The sequence below is a fragment of the Calonectris borealis genome, chromosome 3 (assembly GCF_964195595.1).
Source record: "Calonectris borealis chromosome 3, bCalBor7.hap1.2, whole genome shotgun sequence".
Taxonomy (NCBI): domain Eukaryota; kingdom Metazoa; phylum Chordata; class Aves; order Procellariiformes; family Procellariidae; genus Calonectris; species Calonectris borealis.
This window is the reverse complement of record NC_134314.1, coordinates 83,918,395-83,942,243: the sequence shown is the minus strand read 5'-3', so window position 1 is coordinate 83,942,243 and position 23,849 is coordinate 83,918,395. Positions and strand designations below refer to the sequence as shown.

Below are 23,849 nucleotides of genomic sequence, written 5' to 3'. Positions count from 1 at the left end.
TGAGAGCAATTTGTAGTTCAGGAGGAGGAGAGAGGAACAGAGAATAACAGTAGGTTCCAAAATGGACATTTGGCTGAATGTATGAACTTTTAGGAGGTGGCCTTTAGGTAATAAGAGAAGGAAATATTTTTACGTTATAACAAGAAACAGAAGTTGATCATATTTTCTGAAGGCGGATTTTTGCAAGAGTATTACCTTAGCTTAAGGTACTGGCAAAGCATGACTGAAAGCTAGTTTGGAAGGATTGCTTTTAGATCTTTCTCTTTGAGCCTATACAATATACAACTGTGCCTTTAGAACATATAAATCTGTTGATTCAACATGTCTTCTTTGCCTGTCATTGAAAAGGTGTGGGAGGGTGGGATGTGTATACATAATTATTTTCATTTCTGCAGGGAAGAGTACTGGAGATTCAGTAGCTGGCATTGTTATTTCTGAGTCAATACCAAGTTCTGCCTTTTTGCATTCACTGTTTTTCCCATAACCTTGTCTAACTGAGCTCAGTTGAGAATAAAGACATTATTTTTGTCCATACACAAGTGTTTCTGCACTCAGTTCACCTAAGTTCTCATAGCAGCTGAATTGCTCAGAGCATTCAGTTATTGTTTAATACTCATATTAAGCACTGTGATGTTGTTACAAAAGTCTACTGCAAAAAAAGATATTCTTTACTAGTGAATGATGTGATCCTGGCAGATGCTTTTTATGATGGCTGTTTAAGTGTTTTGAGAAACGTCTACAACAGTTTCTAGCGCCTGTTAATTCTTCAATCTTTAGATCTCAAAGGATTTTTCATTTATCAATGAGGTCAATGATACTTTGCAGCTTAATAAACAGTGTTTTGCCACTGTAAGATGGGGAAGGAGAGGCACAGAATTCAAATGAGGTTCCCTAAGTCATCCACCAGGTCAGTGCCAGAGCTGGAGAAGGCCTCTCTGGAGTCATTACATTACTAAAAGTGCTATTTAATATAGTGACTAGTAATTGGATTATGTAGAAATTACCATCTAGCATGTACCATCTCTTATCGTTTCTGAGCATTTCTCATGAGTGCAGTTACAAGCAGCAAAACAGATACTCTCTAAATTCAGAATAACATGATTTCTCTATTGCAAAAGAATTATGAAATCCATTGTTTTATAAATTAGTTGATTATGTTTATTAATGTGAGCTAACTCATTTCTTCTACGGTATTGCAGTACAAAAAATGCTGATAATTTGATGAAATGATGTTATCTCAATTTCTATTTCAGATGCTGCTCATTTGATGTGGTTTGAAAGGCTCTATGTGTGGCTTCAGTGCTTTGAGAAATACATTTTGTATCCAGCTATAATACTGAATGCCCTCACCATTGATGCTTTCTCAATTAGTAAATACAAGAAGCTTGGTACACAGTAAGTAGATTATAACTCAAAGCATGTGATTAGTAGAATATTTGGTTTTAGACTGAAGATTGAGAAATGAAATTTGTTTCTTTAAGTCTGTCTGCTTGTCACAGTTTGCTTTTGTGCATTATTAGTTCAGTATACAGTAATCATTGGCTTTGCTGAAAGAAAAAAAGCAAAACTACCTTAGCACGTGCTCAGACATGACTCCAGTGAGAGAGAGAGAAATTAAAAGATTAAAGATCTATATATAGATATATATGGAATGTCTAAATGTCAATTAAAAGCAAGACACACTATAGCAGGCTGCAGGTGTTTGATGGGCATAAACACAGTGGGGTAACTAGAATTAATCAGATGAAAATGAGAAATCTAGGCTGGATATCAGGAAACATTTCCTAACTGAGGATTTTTAAGACTACAGCGTAGTCTCCCAAAGGATTTATCAGAAGCTTCACCACAGAAGTCTTTTAAGGAAAGACTGAATAAAATATTCAACAGTGTAGAACGGTGGGTAATCCTGCATTAAGAGTGGTTTGAGAAAGGTAGGGATACAAGTTTTTCCAAAGTCTGATGTCTCTGATACTACGCAGAAGAGGTGATGCTGATCCATGGTCTCACGTATGATCCTTGCAGACAGCCTTTTATGGTAAATAGTTTGGTCAGTGACTTGCCTACTGCAGATATTCAGCAGGCTTAGTGACTGCAGTATTCCCAGTGAGCAGAGTTTCTGCAGACTTTTTATCAGAATGACAGTGATGCAGATGATAAAAACAAAGAAACAGCCTGTGTTTGGGAAGGAAGGTTCCAGTAGCAGGAAAAACTGCTGGTGGGGGGCAGAGTTCTTCAGTATTAATAATAACTTAGATTCTTAACTTTAAATATTAAATAAAAGAACTTTGATGTAAAAATTGCATATTGTTTTAATTATTCTTCTCTCTTGAAGAGCAACACAGCTTTAGGGACTACACAACTATAAGGAAAAGGTGGCCCCTGCTTTTCGGGGCTGAAACTAGGACTAGGGCATTAGTCAAATTTTCTGTATATTCCTCCCAGACAACTGCTTCTCCAGAGAGATTCTCACCAGTCACTCAGAGATAGCCTGTGTAGTTCCCCATTGACCTTTTTCCCAAAGGCACTTGGGAGATGCTAAGGCCAAGGTGCTTTAGGAGTTTAAGTGTATTGTCCAGGGTGAAACTGAGTTCATACTCATCCCTTTATTTGGTTCTGCAAGGCTGGGAGAACTAAAAAGTAATCAAAATGTCATTTGTCACTAGTTAGCAGATGTGACTGAATACGTGCACAGAGCAAATATGTAGGGTTAGGAAAGTGCTGTTTTTACATAGTCATTCCTCCAAGCTAGATTGCACTTTAAAGTATCACCTCCCTCAAATGTTCAGAAGTAGTGAGTCAGTTCCCCAAAAATCTTGATATTAAAGAAAGTGATTGCATTTATCTGCCTCTGATTGTTTGGCCTGTAGGGGAAAACCATGACAGTCCTTTCCTTCCCCATCCCCCTTGTGTTTGTGTGATCACCTTGGATTTAAAACCTGTGTTTTCTCCTTTTTCTTGTGACTGAGGTCTATCCACAACACTCCCAGTATCCCTTCTTCTCTGGCACACCTCTTTTCTACAGCTACCATGTAAATGCCACACACAAAACAATTGTCCTCAGATCCTACCTCTTTCTCCTCAACTCTGTAAGCCTGTGAGGGATCCTGGATTCTCCTTGCTCCTTCCATATACAGTGTCAGTGAGGGTTGTACTTTCTCTGCTTTAATATATGAATACTCGTTTTCTGTTGTTGGAACATTCCTTAGTTATTTACTGCCCAAGGATCAGACCACATCGTACCTTAGAGAAGGGAAGGTGACACTCTCCCGCTCTGTGTCTGAAAGTGTCTGAGGTGGTACGTTTTACATTATTTCATTCTGGAGTTTTTCTCAATTTAAATGTATTTTTTAAAGAAGCTTCATCTTGCTTTGTGATTTAAAGGACTGAAGCAGTTTTCTTCTTGAGGAGGGAGAACAGCTCCTTCACAGCTAGGAGTTTGCTTGAGCTTTCCAAACCCTGATGTGCTGGTTATTAATGGGACCCATGCTGACAAGCTGAAAAGCCTGCCTGTGTTACCTGCCACAGAGGCTTCAGAAATAAGCCCTCCTTCTCTCTCTTGCTTTCTCTCTGCTGGGAGTTAAGACCCCAGGAAAAGCATCTTGTGTGGCAATATCTTTAAAGAAGAGGGATAATGAGCAAATAATTTTCTGTTACCCATGAGAGCATTATTTTATAAAATGTCATTTTTTTTGTCAAATTTTCTGCATGTTAATAGATCCAGTGAGGAAAAAGTCTTCTTTCTGCTCCATGATCTGGAAGTTTTCCATGTGAAAATTCCTCCATGTTGCAAGAATTTTCTTCTTTCTGAAGAATGCGAGATCCAACTGGTTCATACAGGACACACTGGGATTGCTTCTAGTGACTGCAGAATCTATTTAGCTTAGTTGCTAGGCTTTCCATTCAGAAATCTGGGGCAAATTGAAAAGAACAGCTTTGACAAGGTGAGAAATAAGGCCATCTTGGCATTTCATTCCAACAGTGATGTCCTGGTGATCCTTTAGAATGACCTGCACTCAAATAAAGTTGCATCTGCATTACGGAAGATACACAATAATAAATAAATGCCACATAAAATAAAATCAACCTGGAAATGTACAGGCTTATGAGCCTTGCTAGAATGATGAAAACCTGTTTAGAGCTTTCTGGCCTGTCAAATGTCAGTCATGGCAGCAGGTATTCTCCTCGTTCGCAGCAGCATAGAGGAGAACCTTCCATGCATTTTGCAAATACCTGGCCTACTTTAAGTCACTCATTATGCATTGAAGTCCCCATCTATTTTCACCAGCATCAAAAAAACAATGCATCTCCCAAAAAGTGAATGTGCATAATTTACTTAAGAGAAGTCACTGGCTCTCAATTACAGGGAGTTACTTGTGCATGTCTATTAGGTTTGGATTGTTTTTTCAGGGATAGATCCAGTATGGTTCTTGGGCATCAATGTGCAAAACTGCAATCCAAATATACTTGTTCAACTGCCAGAAAACCCTGAGGGTACCTAATATCACTAAATACTCCTGAATTTGACTTGATGGTTCATTAGGAGGCTTGAGATATACTTCTGAACATGCCCAGAGCTTTCTGAATAAATCACTTGTCTCTTATCTTATCCTGACTAGAACCCAGAAACTCAAAGGTTTTGAGCTGAGAGCTGTTTTTGCAGCATCCCCAGTATGTGATCAGGATTGAGTTCACAAAATACTGCTTTGATTTCCTTCCTTTTAAAAACCTTGATGGAGAAGGTGTTGCCCGTTTCATTGAACAGGAGCCCAACTGTTAAGCACTTAGCAGGAAAGTAGAGGCTATGAGAGGTTTGCTCTTGATTCCTCCTGCGTTGGTGGTAAGGAAATTCTTACAGGAGTGGGGAATCATGTATTCCAATTCCTGCTCCTGACCCTGTTCCTGTGTTTTTTAGTGGTTGTTGGATAAAATACAACACCATGCAACTGTTCATGGTCTGGAGCCCAGTACTGTATTGCATCTCAGGGGAGTGCCCATCTACCCAGGTGATCTAAAAATTAATGTGTCTGAGACCATTCTAGGATCTAACCCCCGGAATAGGCTGCATTATCAAGAGATCAAAATCGCTGTCCAAGCAAGACCATCTTTCTAATTCTGTAAGGTACCTTAAAAACAAAACTTGAAAATGTGAATAACCTTAAGTCTCTAAGTTCAGATATGTATACAGACACTGGAGTGGTTTTTTAAATTCAAGGGGTGCCAACACGTTACCTCTATCTTTCCTTCACATATAATAGTATTTTCTTTTAACACACAGAAAACTGTGTAGTTTTCTAGAGAGTTAGAAGAGGAAAGTTATCTTCTTGGCAATATAGCAGCAAGCACTTTAATTTTTAAAAATTGGACTTCTTGATTTTCTGTGTGGTCACTTACTATTGAGAGTTCTCAGCTTAATTTCACTATCTGGAATATAGTAAGGGAGAGTAAAATGCAGCCTGTATGCATGTTACAACACATATATGCAACACACAATTTCTTTTAATCTGATGAAGTAATTACTATATAGAATAGATGACCTGATCAAGAACAATGGTAAGAATTTTAAGCACTTCATGTCTATGGGTGTTTCTATCCAGAATTTTGGCATTGTGTGTAATGAAATTAGGAGAGTAATTATAAACTCTGTGATCAATGAAATTTCTAGTAATAAAAAAACTGGAGTGGGTTCAAGATGTTTTTTTTCAAATTACAGTAATGTATTAACGGAAGCGCCAAGATATTTCCAAAAGTGAAATTTTATTTTAAGAGCTATATAAAAATATCCTTTCTAGATTCTTGGTTTTTAATAGTCAATACTACTGTTTTTAGTACAGAGTTCTTTCTTTATTACAGATTACAAGTGTGTGATAATGATAAGGGAAAAATATGAAGTTGCACATGGGTCAAATAAATGTGATTATTAAAAGAACATAGGATTAATATCAGAAATCAATAAGATGTGTAGATTGAGATATACATAGCAATCTAAAATACATGTGATACAGCTATTTGTATTTAAGAACTTCATAATTTAATGCTTTATGACTTTGACTCGATTTCTGCCTTTCTTACAGTTGTGATATTATCCTGATAACAGTTGCTGGGATGAAACTCCTCCGGTCCTCATTCTGTAATCCTATTAATCAGTTTGTTACTTTGAGCTTTACTGTAATCTTCTTCCGATTTGACTACAGAGACATTTCAGAAAATTTCTTGCTGGATTTCTTCATGATGTCCATCGTGTTTCATAAGGCAAGTTTTATAGCTCCTGTCATTTCTTTGGAAAATATATTTCATAGCTTTATTTATCTTCTCAGCGTCACTGTGCTGATCAATATATGGTAGGATTTTCTAGAAGTAATGAATGCATATATAGACACAGATTATTGGTACTATAGAGGAAAAAATCTGTAAGCTGAAAACAAGGTTCCAGTCAAATGTCTTCTCTGTTTTTGTGCAATGTTTTGCATTTTTGCATTTTTGTTCACATGTTGCTATGGAAAGTTCAGAATTGTTGTTTTCAAGAGCAGAATCCTCAATGAGTTGGAAAGCCTCTTGGGTCATTAGTGCAGGGCTGCCCTCCAGATCAATCGCCTGGTATTTTTATCTAGGTTTCCTTTGAATGCCTCTAGTGTTTGACTCAACAACTTCCTTTGGGAAATTATTCCATTATCTAATCATCCTCATGATAATAAATGTTTTCCTAATGTCAGCCTTAACATTTTTCTTTTCCTATGTTCAGTCTGTTATCCTTGTGATGCTACCCTTAACCTTAACCTCAGAGCTCCTTCCTCTCTTTTACATTGTTAACTCTTGGAGTGTGCTCTAGTTGAATTTACTTTAAAAAAAAACTTTCTGCATCAGTCAGATCAGATCCTGTCTTGATTTGCTACCTATGCTGTTTCACTGAACAAAGCAGGTTTAACTGATACCTTGATAAAACGTGAGAAAGTATTGAAGACTTGCCTAAAGCTTTTACCAATTCTTTTGTATTTTGTTTTGTTTTTAAACTTCTTGGTCCCTGATTGCCATAACATATGATACAGTTTGTCTGGGGGTAACTCTGGTGAGGTGTTTGTTTTTGTTGTTGGGTTTTTTTTTGTCAGGCTTGTTTGCTTGGTTTCTTCTTCTAAAATATTCCTACTATATGTGTGAGTATGACCCAGCTAGCACCACTTAATTTCTGAGAGGAGAAAGTCATGGAAGTTTCCTAAGGCCCAGTTCATTGATGTTGCGCTGGGAGTTCCCAGTCATTCAGGCAGAGTGAAGCTAAATGCTTTTCCTGGTTTATTTCTGCCCTGCTGTAAGGGAGGAGGGAAAAGGAGGAATAACAACTCAGTAAGGGACCTTGGGATCTTTCTTTTCTCTGAGTTCTTGGGCCACGCTCCAGCAGGAGCTTCACCTGCTTCAAGCCTTCCAACCCTCAGACCTGATCTGCTTTCTCTCTGCTGGAGTGAGGAGGCAAGGGTTGGGGAGGGAGGGCAGGAGAAAAAGAGCAGGAGAGATACAAAGCCTTGCTTTAAAAAGAACCCCCACCCCATGCTCTGTGATCCTAAAATACGGTTAGAGTAATTTTTTAAGCTTCTTACCTTGCAGTGAAAGATGAGCAGTGAAAGTGATGCAGAGGTTGGTAGCATTGTAGCAGTTTTCAGTATTTGTTGCATTTCCATGTTCCCTAGAGTAAGGGGTGCTTTTCTATTTCCAGAGAAGATTGTCAGTGATGTGCATCAGGGGACATCCCATGTCTGGATAATGGCTTATTTAGTCCTAAAACTCATTCTCCAAACACCTCTTTACAGGATCAAAAAATCAACACCCCAGAATTGAAAGTCTCACTATTCATTAATTCTTTTGAAAATGTTGACCTTGTAAGCATACCACAAAATACTGGTGTGGATTATTGCATGTTTTTGGAAGAGAGAGATGTAAAGGCTTTTCCATATTGTTGTTTGGGAATTGCTTGGGTAGTTTAAAGCTCCTGTTTCAGTAGAAAGACTAGTGATAGCAATACGAATGAGATAATGAAGGATGCATACCAAATTAAGCAGAGATGTTTGCTAGAATAACTACTACTGTACTAGGCTGAAAGCTTCTACTACAGACATGTTTTGAAAATGTAGTTTTAGCATTATCTGCCACTTCTTCATATCTGATAATATCTGAAATTTTGCAGGTCATTAGTTCATCAAGTGGACTTGTCCTTGTTCCATTTTAAAAAATTGAAATTAAATGGTTGAATTATTTATATTACAAAACCACATGCACAGTTACACAATGATCATTAAAGCCAATCTGAAAAATAGCATTGCAGATGATAGCAATTAAAGTCCTATCAATTTAAAATCATAAAGGGCATAAGTTTTCTTTACCCTAATTAAGGTCTGAGCTTTTATTAGCTCAATATTGTGGGACTTCAGTAAAGGATATGGTCACTGGAGGATAAAGATGGTGTGTTTATTCCATACTATAGGCCCTAAGCAAGCTGCATCCACCTCTGTTCCTAAAAGCTTTATGGATCTTCACAGATTCTGTCTGTCTGTAGTTCACTCATTTTTATGTTTGGAACTATTTTTAAAAAGAAAAAACAAAAACTGTAATAGTTTCTGTTACCATCACCTTTGTCTGTGCAGAACAGTCATGGCTGATTTCTGCTTACTCATTGAAAGTGTCAACTTACCACCATCTGAATTAGGGAACACTAGAAGCGCTGTGCCTTAGTCATAGTGATGGTAATTTTTAAGCATGGTTACCCCACAAAAAAAAATTTGCTTGCTCTCAAAAAACTGTGGTAGTAAGCATTTATTTTCTTCTGCCAAGCACTGGGGAAGAAGGCATCTAAATTAAACAGACGTTCACAACTGCACTAGTGACTCTTGAAGCAGATTATGTTGAATAAAACTTTGCTAATAATGTTGGGTAGAATATTTCTGAATATCTCACTGATTGTGCTTCTCTCATTTTCCTCATAGTGCTGTTGATTTAATGTAATTTAGTCAAATCAGAAGCTCCAAATGAGCATATTGCTCCCTGAACAAGTTGAGGCATGGAAGTCCAAATTGCTGCTCACAGATTTTTATCTCTGTTTGCAAATAGCCAAGCCACCCACACTGGGGTAACACAGAGAACAGGAGAGTTTATTCAGTTCTATTCCTGAGGATTTTTTTAATCAACCTGGATTTTTTTGGTCTTTTTAACATCATAGGACTTATTAATGCGACACGGTTAATTCACTGCTTTTTTAAAAATCATTAGCTGTTTGCATTTTGATAAGTTGCGGAATGTGAAAATGTAATGCTAAAAGTTGATTAGGCATATGCAGAGTGTGCTGTTTTGTCTTTCAAATTGCCATGGGAAGGGAGCAAGATAAACATTTAGAAAAGACTTTCTTGTTTATTTTTAAGAATGATTGCAGCGTTCAATTCAAGTGGAACAGGACTTCTCCATCTTTCTTATGCTAAGACTTTCCATGTAGCCAGCCCAGTTTGTCTCCTTGACAGCCTGGGATTCTTCTGTCCAAAACTCCCGTTGTCTATATTCTTCAAATCAGAGCTGAGTGACCTTTTAAAATTATGATTGCTCATTTAAAAATTGTGGGCATAATGCTTTACGGGAAGTCAAATGGATAATCAAGACAGTCGTCTTGGTCTACATGACTCCGTGTAAACTTTTCAAATGAGCCAGTTGTTCTCCCTGGACTTTTTAGGAGATGGTGTCAGTGCAAAAGTTAATAAGAATGTTCATATTCATTGAAAATGGAAACCCACAAATAACTGAGAACATATTCTTCATAGGCACAGCAAAGATGGAATATATAACAGAACTTAGGAGATTTCTTCCTAGCGTTCTAACAGTAGGAAAAACTCTGAGACTTTTTCTGTAATAGGGTAAAAAATGTGGGAATATTAACCAGTTTGGGGGCATGGAAAGAATAAACTATTTGGGAATGATGAAAAGAAGGACCTTTCTTCCACGCTTCTGATGTCTACTGACATAATTAATTGAGGAAAACACAACACATAAATGAGAGGGAGAGCATATGGATGGTTAAGTGCATGTCATAGCTCATCTAGTCTATCTTTCTTCAGTGCGATTAAAAAAAAAGAAAATTAAAAAAGGAACGTGCCCAGCACTGCCCTTCTTGGCAGATGTGTGAGCTGCTTTTAAAGGATGTCTGGAATAACAAATCTTCAAGTCAAGAATGAACAGGTATTGTTAAGTGTGAGGTAGAAACCAATGCAAATCATTCAAACAGTGAGGGTATCAGTCTGGAACTGGCTGAGTGTTAACAAAAGGTGCTTAGGGCAAGGCTTGTCCCCAGCTCTTTTTGTGTGTTCTCTTAAAGATGTGGCTTTCCATTTCTCTCAGTGCTATGGGCATCCTCTGAATTTTGCTGGTGGAGAGGGGTCACAGTGTCTCCCTGAATTGTTTCTGGAACCTCAAGTGGTGCTGATGTTGAGCTGAAGGAGCAAAGACAGCAAAAAACTTGGTAGTGCGAATGTGAATGCTTCTGGCTATAGTATGCTCTCGGCTACTACAGAAAAACTGGTGGGATTTTTTTGCCAGTCTGTTCACTACTGGCAGCAACCAGCAGCATGTTGGAGATTCCTGTATGCCAAACTGTGGTATACCAGTTCTTTTACCAGCAACTCTTTCAACTGAGAAGTGATACCTGCCTTTGGAATATGCATTTTTGCCAAATCTGTGTAGCTTTCTTTAAGCCCTAAAGCAAGAGCCACCCCTAGCTTACATATTCATCTACTACGAAGTTCCTGATGGGAATGATAAGACCCAGTGTCATTAATCCTCTAATGTATAGGACTACGAGTTCTTATCTTTCAGTGCCTTGTATGTTACTGGCAGGCAGTTTAATGGCCTCTTAATTTGTGTGTGTGGATGAACTAATTAGCAATACTAAAATATGAAATCACCTTATATTTTCTTTTAGTCAAGTCCTCTGAGGGTTCTGAATTTGTCTTCATGCATAAGGCAAAATAATCAAAGAACCAGAGCTTGTTAAATTTGCCTTCATTAACACTGAATTCATTTGCCTAAGTACTCTTACCCTGCTGAGTTCACTTAAGAATACAATTTCCCTCTCTGATATTTTTTCTTCTTTCCCAGAATACATTTTCCAGCTAATAAGGGATCTGCATTTTTTTTCTACAAGAATTTTTCTCTGCCATAGTATCAAATGTCACACATTTATGAAGGATGATCTTCATGTCAAAGTAACTCAAGCTAAGACAGCCAGTTTGGAACAACCTGCCAGACCTGTGCTGATCAGGCTTAACTTTCAACATCCACAACACAATCCCTTCAACAGGAAAGAAATTATGCATGTCATCTTATTTTCCTTCATTTTATGAGAAAGTGCTACCAAGTGCATTGACCTTCTTGGTGCTTTGTTGAAGTCAAGTAATTAACCTATTGGATCTTTTTATTGCCTTTGTGGCAGTAAAACTCTTGGTTAGCTGGCATGTCCCATTGATTGATTTAGGTGCTACTTATAAGTCAAAAGCCTCACTCTTTTTCCTATCCCCTTCTGATTTTTCATCCTTGTCTAAATCTGATGTTTCACTTCAAAGCTTCTGGCACTAAGTCATTAATTCATATTTTAATCCATTTCTTGCCATTCGTGCATACTGAAATCCAATGTCTTAATCAGCTGCACCCTCTTGGCTCACAGCTGTTTCCTCAACTTTTGATATCTGGCACATAAACCCTGTTAAGACACTTTCTGCTGAGTAAAATACCCAAGGCTACATCTGATATTTGACAGGATAATCCCAGTGGTATTTTCCTCCTTAACTCTCTTGAGCACTGTACAGTTCGTATTTCCTTTTAATGCTGGAGCAATGGTTTAATTGAATTTTCATTCAGCCTTCCATCACTGACCTCTTTGTCAGACTTCATTCCTGACACTATTCCCAAATTGCTTTTTCTCTCTCTTTTTTGTGTTTTTTCCTTTAGGATGGGACAAATGCACTCAGAGGTGCAGGGAGATGTACACCCACTCCCTGGGTTCAGCCTGGCTCACTACGCACTGAGGATTGTATTCACGTACTTTCATGCTGATAGAGACATGTTCTGTATCTGTTGGTGCAGGCACTGAAAGAGAAATCTTGAGTGTCTGGTGCTTCAGCACACAACTCGCTCTGTGCATTTTTTATGTCATTTTTATTTTAGTAAAGGAAATTTCTGGGAAGATATAGTCTTGGCAGGATCCATGCCTGTGAAGGCTTCACTGAAGAGGCTGGATCACTGCAGCTCCCAGCTGATTTGTTTCGTTTGTCTGGCCCTCTGCAAATTAAGCTGATTAGCTCTGATCTTGTCCTTTTTGCCCACCTCGGGAGATGCGGTTTCTTACAGTACCACAGACTCCTTCCCTGGGCTTTTGCTGTCAGCTAACAGTGTTGGAAGAAGCAGCCTCTGCCATGAGCAGATCCAGGGCTGTTAGGTTTTATCATCATCTTATTGTCATAATCCTCATCATACTTACTTCTGCCTGATGGTTAACATTTAACTTCAAATGTAAGGCTTCTGAGGATTGTTACTCGAACTGTTTAAAACATGCCTGTTTTGTACACTGGCGATGTTAAGTGCTGAACACTGTGTTTCAGGAATGTATTCCTCCGAGGTTTGATATCAGAGCCTTGGACTGATTGTATTTTGATCCTCTTATATATGTTGCATTAGACAATGATCTTGAAATCCCACAATATAAAGGCTTCAAATGTCTGTAAGCAGATGCAAATAAAGACAGCCTGGAAAGTATTCGTTGTAGATTCAAACATAGTGCTGTTCAAATACACTAATAGAATGTCACAATGACTTAAGACATAAGCATTAAAAAGCTTTAATATTTCCAGTAAATCTTGTTTTGTAGGATTTCATAGCTGAAGTTTGGTTTAAATGGCATTAAATAAAAAACAGAAATTAACTCAATGATTTGCAAAGCAAAGGCATGAACTAGAATAAAATTATTCCACATAAGTTTAATTTCGTATCCATAAACACATACATACTCCCTCTTAATGTATCTTAATTTTTATTGACATACCAAAAAAAAAAGAAATTACTAGTAGGTATTAGAATTTACTTCTGAGACTTGGAGCTACTAATTGACCAGAATTAGCTTAACATGAAAAACTAAATACCCACCTAGCATCTGAGAGCCTGAGTTCAAATTTGTCTCAAGTTCTTAGGCTCTAAACAGGAATATAAAGAAATAGCTGTTCAAAGCAGGAAATAATTGCTTTCTGCATTTAACTTTTTTAATCTCTCAATTTTGCGTTGCACATAGAGCATATAGCCATATGTATATGACAGTTATTTTTGTTTAAAACCAATTTGTACATATATTTTTTTAAAACGCAGCAAAATTAAAGCTTAGCAAGAAAATGTTAATGTTTATGCATTATTTAGTCCCAGTATTGCCAAGGAGTCTGCCCGCACAGAATCCCAACAGATGCTAAACAGATAGAAAGGCTGCCAAAAGCTGAAAGCATTGCGTAGTCTCCATCTCACATTCAGTGTCATTTAAATTCGGGTGTTAATCTCTGCCTAGTTTATTGAAATCTACCAAAGTGAGAAAAGGAGATCACATTTTAATGATGTTTCAGACTCCCAAAATCTTTTTTTTATTGTGTGTTAACTAATTCCCATTAACTTCTACTTTGTAATGTTACTTAAAAGTCTTTGCCTTTGCTTTGTTTGTAGATATATAATAGCTTATGTGCCAGAGGTCTGTAGAGGCTTCAGAACTCATAGAGGACTTCAGGGTGATTAGGATGATAAAATGTGTGTGTCCATGTAAAATAAATATGAAAGATGCAAGTTCTGCACTTTCACTTGACAGTTGTGGGAATGTGCTGGTTTAAATTCACTGAATAATACTGATTATTTAAACTCTTTTGATAAAGACTTAAAAACCGTTTACTGTGCAAAACTGTCACATGAGTAACAGTATCTAGGAATATTAGAACTTTGTCCCCTAAGTAATATATTATTTTTCTGCTTAGTGAACTGTAGAAAACACTGAAGATCTAAGAAGGCTTAATAAAAATATTCTTTTATAAATCATCCTAAACTGGGATTTTTTTTTTTATACTTTCACTTTAGATGGGAAGGTTCCCCTTTGTATCTAGCATTGTTAGCATTGCCTACCATTGCCTAGCATTGTCACCCTCACGAGCAGGTTATTACCCTCATTCAAACAAAACTTTACTGAGGATAAATTGCGTATTTCACAGAATCACAGAAGGGCTGAGGTGTCCCATCAGGTCCCATGGAAGTGTGTTTGTCTAGTTTGTTTAAATGTACCCTTAATTAATCCCTCACTACTTAGGGTGTCTCCATTTCTCCATGCTTTCCCACAGGTCTCAGGGGCCTGTGATTCCTGAAGTCTTACCAGTAAAGACCATGGCAAAGAAGGCATTGAGTACCTTGACCTTCTCCATGTCCTTTGTCACCAGGTCCGTATGTCAGATATAGGAGAAAGTATGTAGTAAATTAGGTAAAACTGATAAGGAGCAATATTTTTCCAGATGTTTCTAGCAAAACAAAAAAGAGAAAATGTAAAGCCAAGTCCCCCCTTCCTAAATCTCTATATTGTAGTTGCTAGGTGACATCACCTTTAACAAGTATAGTTAGTTATGTAAAAATGCTAATGGCACGTTACCCTTAAGGTGTTTTGCAGAATGTGCCCTGGAAGCAGTAATTTAAGAGGTAATAGAGGTACCTGACAACTCTTAATGAAAGCAGTAGCTTGAAAATCACACATTTCCAGGCCTTTAGGTGCAGTGTCATAACGTTCTCACTAGAGCACTCTTCTTCTTACATTCATGTTCTTGCAAACGGAAATGAGCTCCATTGCCTGTCTTGTAAAAACATTAGCCGAGAGGCAAGTGTTGAAAGAAACAACAGCAAGTTCAAGCAGTGGTGAATGTAGAAGTAGTAGGACTTGTTAGAAGCAACAGGGAACTTGGGCTCCATGGCCTGTTTTGCAAGAATATGTAAATATTAAATAATGATTAAAACGATGTAATGGAACAAGAAGCCAGAATGGTGTCCTCCTGGATTTGGTTTCCTAGTAAATGCAAAACCTGAATTTTATTTGAGGTTTGAAAACCTTTTGATGAACCCTGAGCTTTGAGCACAGCTGGGGTGATTTATGGCTTTGTGATTTCAATCTGTAACAGGCAGAACTTCGCTGCAGTTTTGAATTTTTGAGGTTTCAGATGTGAGCCATTAGCTTTTTCAGCCCTTCACTTAAATCTTTTAGCAAATACAATTTTTCTCCCAGCTGTTCATTCAGACATTTCAGATAAATAAAAATTAAGCAAAACAAAGCAACCCCACAGCCTGCTAAACAGGGTTCAAAGAAATAAAAGTCAGTTCTAGTTTCAGTTCAGTTTTACTTGCCTACTTTATCTAATGTTGTAGTTTTCAAGTCACGTGTAGTATTTTTGAGAGAAAACAAAGTTGACAAGATCTGAATTTCTCTTATTTAAACTAAGTAGGGGTAACCAGGGTGTGCCTTGAAGAGATCGTAACAGCTTGTTTTTATCAAGGCTTTGCTGGTTTTAAATAGTATGCCTGTGCAAAGTTAACATAATCTGTATTTTGCATGTTGCTCCTAATTTGAGTCATGCCAAAGCACAGAAAGCACGTGAAGCACTGCTTGCGTCTCAGCTGGAAGATTTATCAGTTATAACTGGAGTTAGCATCACACAGCAGCTGTTTCTGTGGTCGTTTGGTAGCACAAAGACCAAAACACATTAATGCTATCAGTCATTCTTACCTCCCTCCCAATTAATTTGCAATTATTTACAACAACTCCTAGAGAAGCTCATGAAACATCTTCCAAGTGCGTTGCTGATGTGGATACAGATGGCCAAGTGTTACTTTGGGGGGGGCAACAGAAGGATAGATGACATGAGTTAGCCAGTGAAGGTGCATCCTTTCTGACTGTCAACATACTAGTAAATGAAGAGTGCCTAGGACCATACTCTATCCCTCTGTCCCCAGCTGTCATGGGGAAGCTTGTGAACATGCTAATAAACTCTCCCAGTCTGTACGCAGGGCGGAGGTATGGAACTGCCACCTGGAAATGGACCATGGAGGGTTTTCATTCGAAAGGATGCTTGGGGATTGCTTGGAAGAGTGCTATCTGGGCCAGATCAAAACCTTCCCAGGGACCTTTCTAACAATTTAACAACATATACAATATCAGTGCCTGGGAACATTCCCTGGAAGCATTTCATATACAAGTATTGATATAGCCTCAGTGTCTTTCAGTATGTTGGCAATGTCTTGTGTTTCATTAACTCAATTAAAATATTTGCTATAGGAAATTCAACATATATTTGCTATATGAACATGAAATATTGCATATACTCCTGTTTGACTGTCAACTTGTGTGTGTGTTGAGCACTAATGTCTATTGATGGCCAAATCTTTCCTGACAGTTTGTCAGGAACCTACACTGCAATATGAATCTGATGGCCCAATGCAGATGAGACCGAAGATCTGTTTTGGCCTGATGCCAAGAGAGCTGGCAGAAAAAAATATGTGTTCTAGGGAATAAGTACACATCATTCTTGAATCAGGAACTGCTAGTTGTAGTACCAAGCATATTTTACAGGAAGCAAAAGTAAATTCAGTGTGTTTTTCAACTTGTACCGCACAACAATGAAAATTCGTATTAATGCAATGTTTTTATGGTAGGATGGTTTGATCTTGAAAATGCAGCTAGAATTCATGGTTAATGCCAAGCATATGCTTACATAGTGATGCCTTCTCCCATTGATTCATCAAATGAAAATGTTGTGTTCTTGAGAAATAGGTCTGATTTCCATGTGCAGAGCCACACGTGTTGCACATGGAGCTTCCTCTGTTCGCTATATCCACTTTCTCCTGGCATCTCTTCTCCTGTCACTCACCTGTCACTGGCAGTGTGATATACGCAGCGAATATCAGAACCTGTTTTCCCACTTTCTAATTAAAGCAGACATACTTTTGAAGAAAGGTAGTCTGGGAGCTACCTCAGTATGCTGGTTAAAAACGTACCTCATTGCAAGTTTGAATTTCAAATGAAGAATGTACTTTTGTGCTGTACTAAAGTAAGGCCTTAATGCCCATGAAAGCTAATAATACAATATAATTTATCTCACATTCATTCCAGGGCACAGTTCTAAAAAGTACCACTTTCAGATATTAATACTGAAACTATGTCAATGCCTAAAAAGTTACCGTGTTTTTCTTTTTTTTTTTTTTTTTTTCAGCTGTGGGACCTACTGCAGAAGTTGCAGTTCATCATGACATACATTGCTCCCTGGCAGATTGCCTGGGGATCATCGTTCCATGTTTTTGCTCAGCTCTTTGCAATACCTCATATCCTTTATAAAATTGTTTTTCTTTATTCTTAAATTCCTCTTCATGTATGTAATTTATTTACAGTGTTTGAACAAGGTGTGAAATTCTTAGGTAACTTATTTTAAAATGTGAAAATGCTTAGAGCATCTCCTGAGAAATAGAGTTTTCTTTCTTTCTTGGCCGCCTGGGATCTGAAACTGGGAAACTGAACTCTGACTCAAACTGATCTGTTTATGCCTGCTCACTTCCCACTGAGCCACATTCTGCAGATCACTTACTTCCACAGTCCTCAGAACTGGCTTTTGACGCATCCAGAAAGAAACGTTGTGACTGACATATTAGCTCCAACTTGGGTGGACTTGTATATATGCGGAAGCTAGTTTTGTGAAGTGCTGGGCATGTGGCTGACTGAGATCTAAAATACTAGTTACTTTCTCAGTTGCTTCTAGTTGGTATCTCAGATACAAATTCACTTCAGTGAGCCAATTTCTGTTGCAACTGTCCTGATTTTTTTTTCCCCATTTCAGAAGCAGCTGGATTTTAACATTTTAATGTACATTTTTCATTGTGGTGTTGAGAAGCATTCTCCTTTTTAACATTTCCACTCTGTTTTATGAGTAACAACATATGTTCATCAACACCAGAGCAGTCCTTCGGAAACAGTCTGTTTCAGTGCCTCTTCCAGGGCTGTGAACATTGGTTTTGTGGATATGGAGAGTAAAACACAGAGTTCAATGACCCCCCAAATGTCTGCAGGGTTAAAAAATATATTTGGATTTTTGGAACAAAAAATCTTCAGCTTAAAGTCTAATTCAATTAGAAACTTGATTTAATACAGGAAAAAGATAAAAAATGAAATAAAACACTTCAACTGAACAAATTTAACTTTATTGACATCTAAAGACTTTTCAGAGACTAACTTTTCATTTCTTCCTTCTTTCCCAACCAAAGTTGTGGAAGAAGAGTTGAGAAAATGGTTTTAGTTCAGACCTCCTGAAGAGTTTACTTTGTACTGTTTATTAGATTTTTGCACTAAGTCTTTGTCCCTTTCATCCCACGGTGTTTTTTCCCCTCCTTGAGTCATTTTTTTCTCTCTGCTCTTTGCTGTGATATATTGAATCATATGCAGCATTGATTACCTATGCTTATGTTTCTAGATAGGAAATATAAATGAGAGCCTTGGACAGAGGGAATTGCAGACAGAATAACTCCCTGAGGGAAAGCTTTAGACTGTCTATTTACGAAAGGAAAGCATTATAAAAATAGTGATCTGTCTGAGCACTTTGAGGGATTTGTAGCAAATTATGACAGAATTCCTTCCACAACAAAAAATTATTTTCATCTCTGTTGTAGGTATGAATTGCAGGAGAAGTGTATATAAGGTTATTTAGTAAAACATTTAAGAACTGAGATGATATTTCAACAAGTTTCCCTTTGGTCATGAATATTGTGTGCAGTGATAACTTTACTCTTGGTAAAAGTACCAGTTAAGCTTTGCAAAATGGAAAGCAGTTAACTAAGCAGGATTTAGTTTATTTACACAGTTATTACTAAAGTGATCTAGACTAGTTTTCTATTATTTATATTTATAATATCCTTTGTAAATGCAAATCTGTCTTTAAGGCAATGTTGCAATTAAGATACTGGTTAAATGCCCAAGTTACTATTGCCACAACAACAATAACTTTGACTTTTTGCATGGTATTTTTATTTGTTGTTACCGTAACCCTGCAAACAGTACTGATGCATGCATGTTGCAGTTTGCAGAGGCACTAAGCCTGCCACTTCTTTGCAGAGTTTAATTATTTGTGGTTCTTAATTGCCTAAATCGCTTCTTCAAACGGGACATAAATTTTTAAATTTCAAAGTGCCTCTGTAAGCTTTTGCCATAGGGCTCAGTGATATGAGAAGTTCTGCATGCTTTAATGCATTTGATTCCGGTGCGCAGAGCACGAAGGGCAACACACGTAGAGCTTTGCCTGATGGAGGTTGTGGAGCCTTCGCCATTAGAGATCTTCAGGAACTTAGACAAACATCTGTCAGGAGTCATATAGGTTTAACTGATCCTTCCTTGTCGCTGCTAGATGGACTAGGTGACCCCTCGAAGTACCTCCTAATCCCAAAAGCCGAGGAACGGGAATGGGCTTCTGCCTTGAGGAGAGATCTGCAATTTCACTTCCCAGTGCTTAAATGAGTAAGAAAAGGTTATGTGTTTATAATTATCAGTACACCAATTATAATTGGTGTAGTTTGTAGTCAAGGGAGGATTTTGCGTAATAATCAATGGTGAGATTTGGAAGGAAAGGATTTGTAGTTCAGATTATCCTGTTTATGAGAGTTTCTGATTTGTCTGTTTCAGGGTTACAGCTCTAACATCAGAAAAGGAAGCCCTGTGATGCTCGGTTCTCCCATCTTCTAAGTGATCCTGTGCTTGGAAGTGACAAAATGTTTTTTGGCCCATAGAAATTGCAATTAGAAATGTGGGTTTTGGGAAACAGAGGATTTACACTGGCCTTACTGCATAGTTTTGTGTTAAAAGAAGGGGATGGAAGAATTTGAAAATGTCAGTCTTTCAGTTACTTCTTTTGAAACTGATTGGAATTTAAACAGATTTTTTAATTACAAGAATTAATCCTGAAAATAGAATGTTTTATTTCATGTTTGAAGGGCTTTTAGTTATTTCTTCTTCTCAAAATTTGATTTTGGCCATATTAAAAAGAAAATCCATTATTCACAAAGAAACAAGTTCTGCTTCTACACTGTATAACCTAACAACGATGGTACACAGGAAAATTGGCTTGGGGCATAGAATAAGAAAGCATGCCTGTAAGTTTTTGGCACTTCTTTTTTATTTTCTACTTAAACATAATTAAAGCATTGGTATAAAAAAAAATGATCTAATAAAAGGAAATCAAGTAACGTCAAATAAAAAAACCCTGATGACAGATAACTGCCCGCTATACACATCAACTGTGTATGTAAGGGAATTGGGTGCTGTTACTTGCTCTCATGACATGCTTACATATATGAAACACTTTATTAAAATCACTCTTCACAAGTCAAATGGGAAATGTCTTCCAAAGTACATATAGTAGAGCATTATGTCTTTTAGCAAAAATAAAACTGTTGCTACTGATTATGTCTTAGATACAGACAGTTCACAATGGAGTGCTAAATGTCTTAACTCATGATAGTAGCAATTTTTAAATCTATCATGACATTAGAACTCTCTTTAGAAAACTTGATTTGCTGTCCTTCTCTGTCCTCCTTGTTCTCTTTTTGTCTCTTCAGCTCCAATGCCTCCTTCCCTTATCTGACACTTGTAAATACTTGTTCATCTTTCACAGCCAATGCTGGTTATGACTACAGTGTAATGTGACAGTTTAACTTTTTTGATGCACTTGCTTCCTGCTCTGTCCTCTCTGTTGCTTTTTGAACTTTATGCTCTTGAGGGCAGCTCATTTTGCAAGCCCAATAATGCACAAGACACTGTTCCAGACCACTCTCTTTTAATAAGTTCGAGGGATTTGAGAGATATCTTTTGGCAAATATTTGGATTTAGATTTTTGCGGATTGCTTTGAAAGCATGGCTAGCTAGCCTTTTTATGGAAATACTGTACCAGGAATGATACTACATGTGTTAAAATGTTTTTTTTGTGAAGTCTTAAAGTCTGTGGGACACACATAAAGGATATTATTATAAGAGGGTAAGCTAAAAGACTGTGGTTATTGAGTGATTTGACCTGAATTTTAATTTGAGATGCACTTGAGTGTTCTACTTTGATAGTCGCTCCTTAGTCCATGATTTCTTTATTTAGCACCTTCCTCCCAAGAATGGTGTATGGAAGGACAACTATTCTCTTATGCCAGCTTGGAAACTTTTTTCCTGAGATTTCATGGACATGGTATGAATTAATGAAGAATTAAAGCCTAATATTTAATTTGCTTGGGTTTTTTAATCATGTTCCTTTCAACTCACATGTTTTTCAGTATCCTTGCCCATCTCCTAACTTGCTTTCCAGCAATCTGGAATATGAATTTACATTTAAAGTAAGCTATGGATTCAGGCATGCATTATGATGTTTATGTGTGATATTTGCTATTCTCCTGTCCTTACCTTCTCATTTTGTATATGTTTCAAAAAGTATGAAATGCTGAACATTTTTTACCTTTCAGTCAGTGTGGAATATTAAGTTGTCAGTAAAAATTAACATGAAAGCATGATTTTAAGCCAGCAGGTTGGATTAATAGAGGCATAGGTGTTTCTCCACATACTAGGTCATTCCAAAATAAGCAGAAACTCACGGAATGAAATACTGGACACATTGGGAGCAAGACTCCAGTGCAGAGAACCGAGAATTTCCAAGAAAATGAGTTTTTGGGGATTTTTGTTTTAAACCGTGTGTCAGACTCTGGAAAGGCATTTTGTGTTGTAGAAGGTACACTAAGGTAGCTGGAAAAGGGCACTTACTGTTCTGCCTACGCTCAGGATCTGTCCTCAGGCAGAGATTAGACAGAGTTGCCCTGCTAATAACATACTCCGTTCAGACATGTCGCCTCCATTACAACTGTGTAGCATTGAAGAGCCACCGATTACATGCTGGTAATTGGCAATTTGGCTCTGCCTGCCTTCCTTTCCTTTCCTTACTGCTTCTTTGGTAAAATAAATAACAACAAAAAGGCAAAAATAAATCGTTCAAAGAGCTGCCTCAACAATGCTTTAAAAGTACGAGGAAATAATTTGTGTTACCTTAACTTGCAATTTTCAGACTCTGCTATGCTTTTTTTCCAAACTGTGGCCACTTCAGTCTTTTCTACACCACTGAGTCCATTTCTTGGTAGCGTCATCTTTATCGCATCATATGCAAGACCGATCAAGTTCTGGGAGAAAAACTACAAGTAAGACTATTCAAAAATTTTCTACACTTTTTATTTGTAAAGGTTTTGCTCTCATTAGTTTCATTTCTGGAAGTATTTTTCATTCTGAAGATAATCCTTAAATTGTTGTAGGGCATAAGAGGTTAATCTTTGAATCTTGATTCTGGTGTTTTACTATTTCATGGTTACTTGGATATTTCTGAAAATGTATTTAAACAATTAGCGGTACGTTACAGATGAGATGTCATGTTGCATTTGTTGTAAGACATACAGTAACGAAGCTGCGAAAAAAAAATCAGTAAAACTCCCAGTTGTCAGCCTTTTTTGTCTTGCTAGCTAGTGTTAGCAACTAAATCTGTGAAGCCTTTGGCACTAGAAGTCAGACTGCATTAATGTATTTTATACTGGCCTGATTAAATGTTACCATTTGGGATGTGGCAGGTAACTCTCATAGTGAAGTGATGATGAGTGCGCATTGTCATTATTTGCTACATCTGATCTTGGAGTTTGACTTAAGAATTGCTTGGTTTTGTCAGATTTTACTTGCCATTCATTCAGTTTGACAAGGATGTAAATGTAGAATATTGAAAAGATTGAATAAAGAGCTTCTGCTCCTTCTACCTGGTAGGATTTGAAAGCTCTTGGTAACTGGGATCTAATGGGCTCCCAACAAGAGTACTGGAGACAGGGAAACACTTCCCTTTGCAGATGGAGGTAGTTTTTGCAAGGGATGACTGAGCAGTCTGCAAGTTTAGGCGCTGGATTCAGTGACTAAGGGGGGTCCTTTGAGCCCTGCGCTCTGGGCAGTACATGAGCCCTTCACCACCTACTAACATGTAACCAGGCTCAGGGTAACTTATTGCAGCTGCAGAACAGCGGTTTGAGGCACAAAGTGAAAATTGTATTGGCCAAATCAGGACTTGGCCGGGCCAGTAAGAAGTACTAGACACTTACCACACTTCTTTTATCAGTGCCACTGATGTATCTGAGCACCTCAAAAGAATTCAAAACTAGAAATTACAGTGATTGATTTTTCCATCTTTTAGAAGAAAGGGTCTGATTAGTTTGAAGAGGTTTATTTTTGTTTCAATTTGACTTGTGTCAGTGAGTGAATATGTATTCATCTATAAAGAATTTACTCAAAGCCAAGTCATATAAAGAGGCTTTGCATTTGCTTCTGAGATTTGTGGAAACCTTTTGGGGGGGGTAGCCAAGTTTTGTGCACTGGGACCAGATCTTAACAGAGTTCTTTCTCTCACATCTTTTTCTGGATCAACAGGTTCATTATTTCATAGGAATGAAGTTGAGGGGAGTCGTGGAAAGGCAGGAAGCTACCACTAATCCCACAGAAAGCGTTACATTTTTGGACAGAAAGTTTGAACCGTGTTAGGTGGGAAGTGGAGAATTGAATATCTGCAGCATTTTACTTCAACCAAAGCATTTTGAAGGCATGTTGCTTCTTTTCTAAGTACGGGTTAGAGAATCAAACTCCACTATAGGCACATCATTTCCATATAGCTAGGGTAGTGTAGTATCTGTAGGTTATTGTAGATGGAGATAGAGGGATCGTTTTCGTTTGCTTTTGGTTTGTCAAAGGC

General features: G+C 37.6%; 1 protein-coding gene across 1 annotated transcript in view; it reads left to right on the top strand.

Annotated features, from left to right (window-relative positions):
* Positions 1 to 23,849, top strand: part of PCNX2 (pecanex 2) — a 160,211-nt gene that overhangs the window by 83,381 nt on the left and 52,981 nt on the right. Inside the window, exons 20-23 of the mRNA XM_075146457.1 lie at positions 1,254 to 1,395; positions 6,072 to 6,249; positions 17,283 to 17,393; positions 22,145 to 22,272. Of these exons, the coding sequence (XP_075002558.1) occupies positions 1,254 to 1,395; positions 6,072 to 6,249; positions 17,283 to 17,393; positions 22,145 to 22,272 (559 nt within the window). The remainder of the gene's footprint in view (positions 1 to 1,253; positions 1,396 to 6,071; positions 6,250 to 17,282; positions 17,394 to 22,144; positions 22,273 to 23,849) is intronic.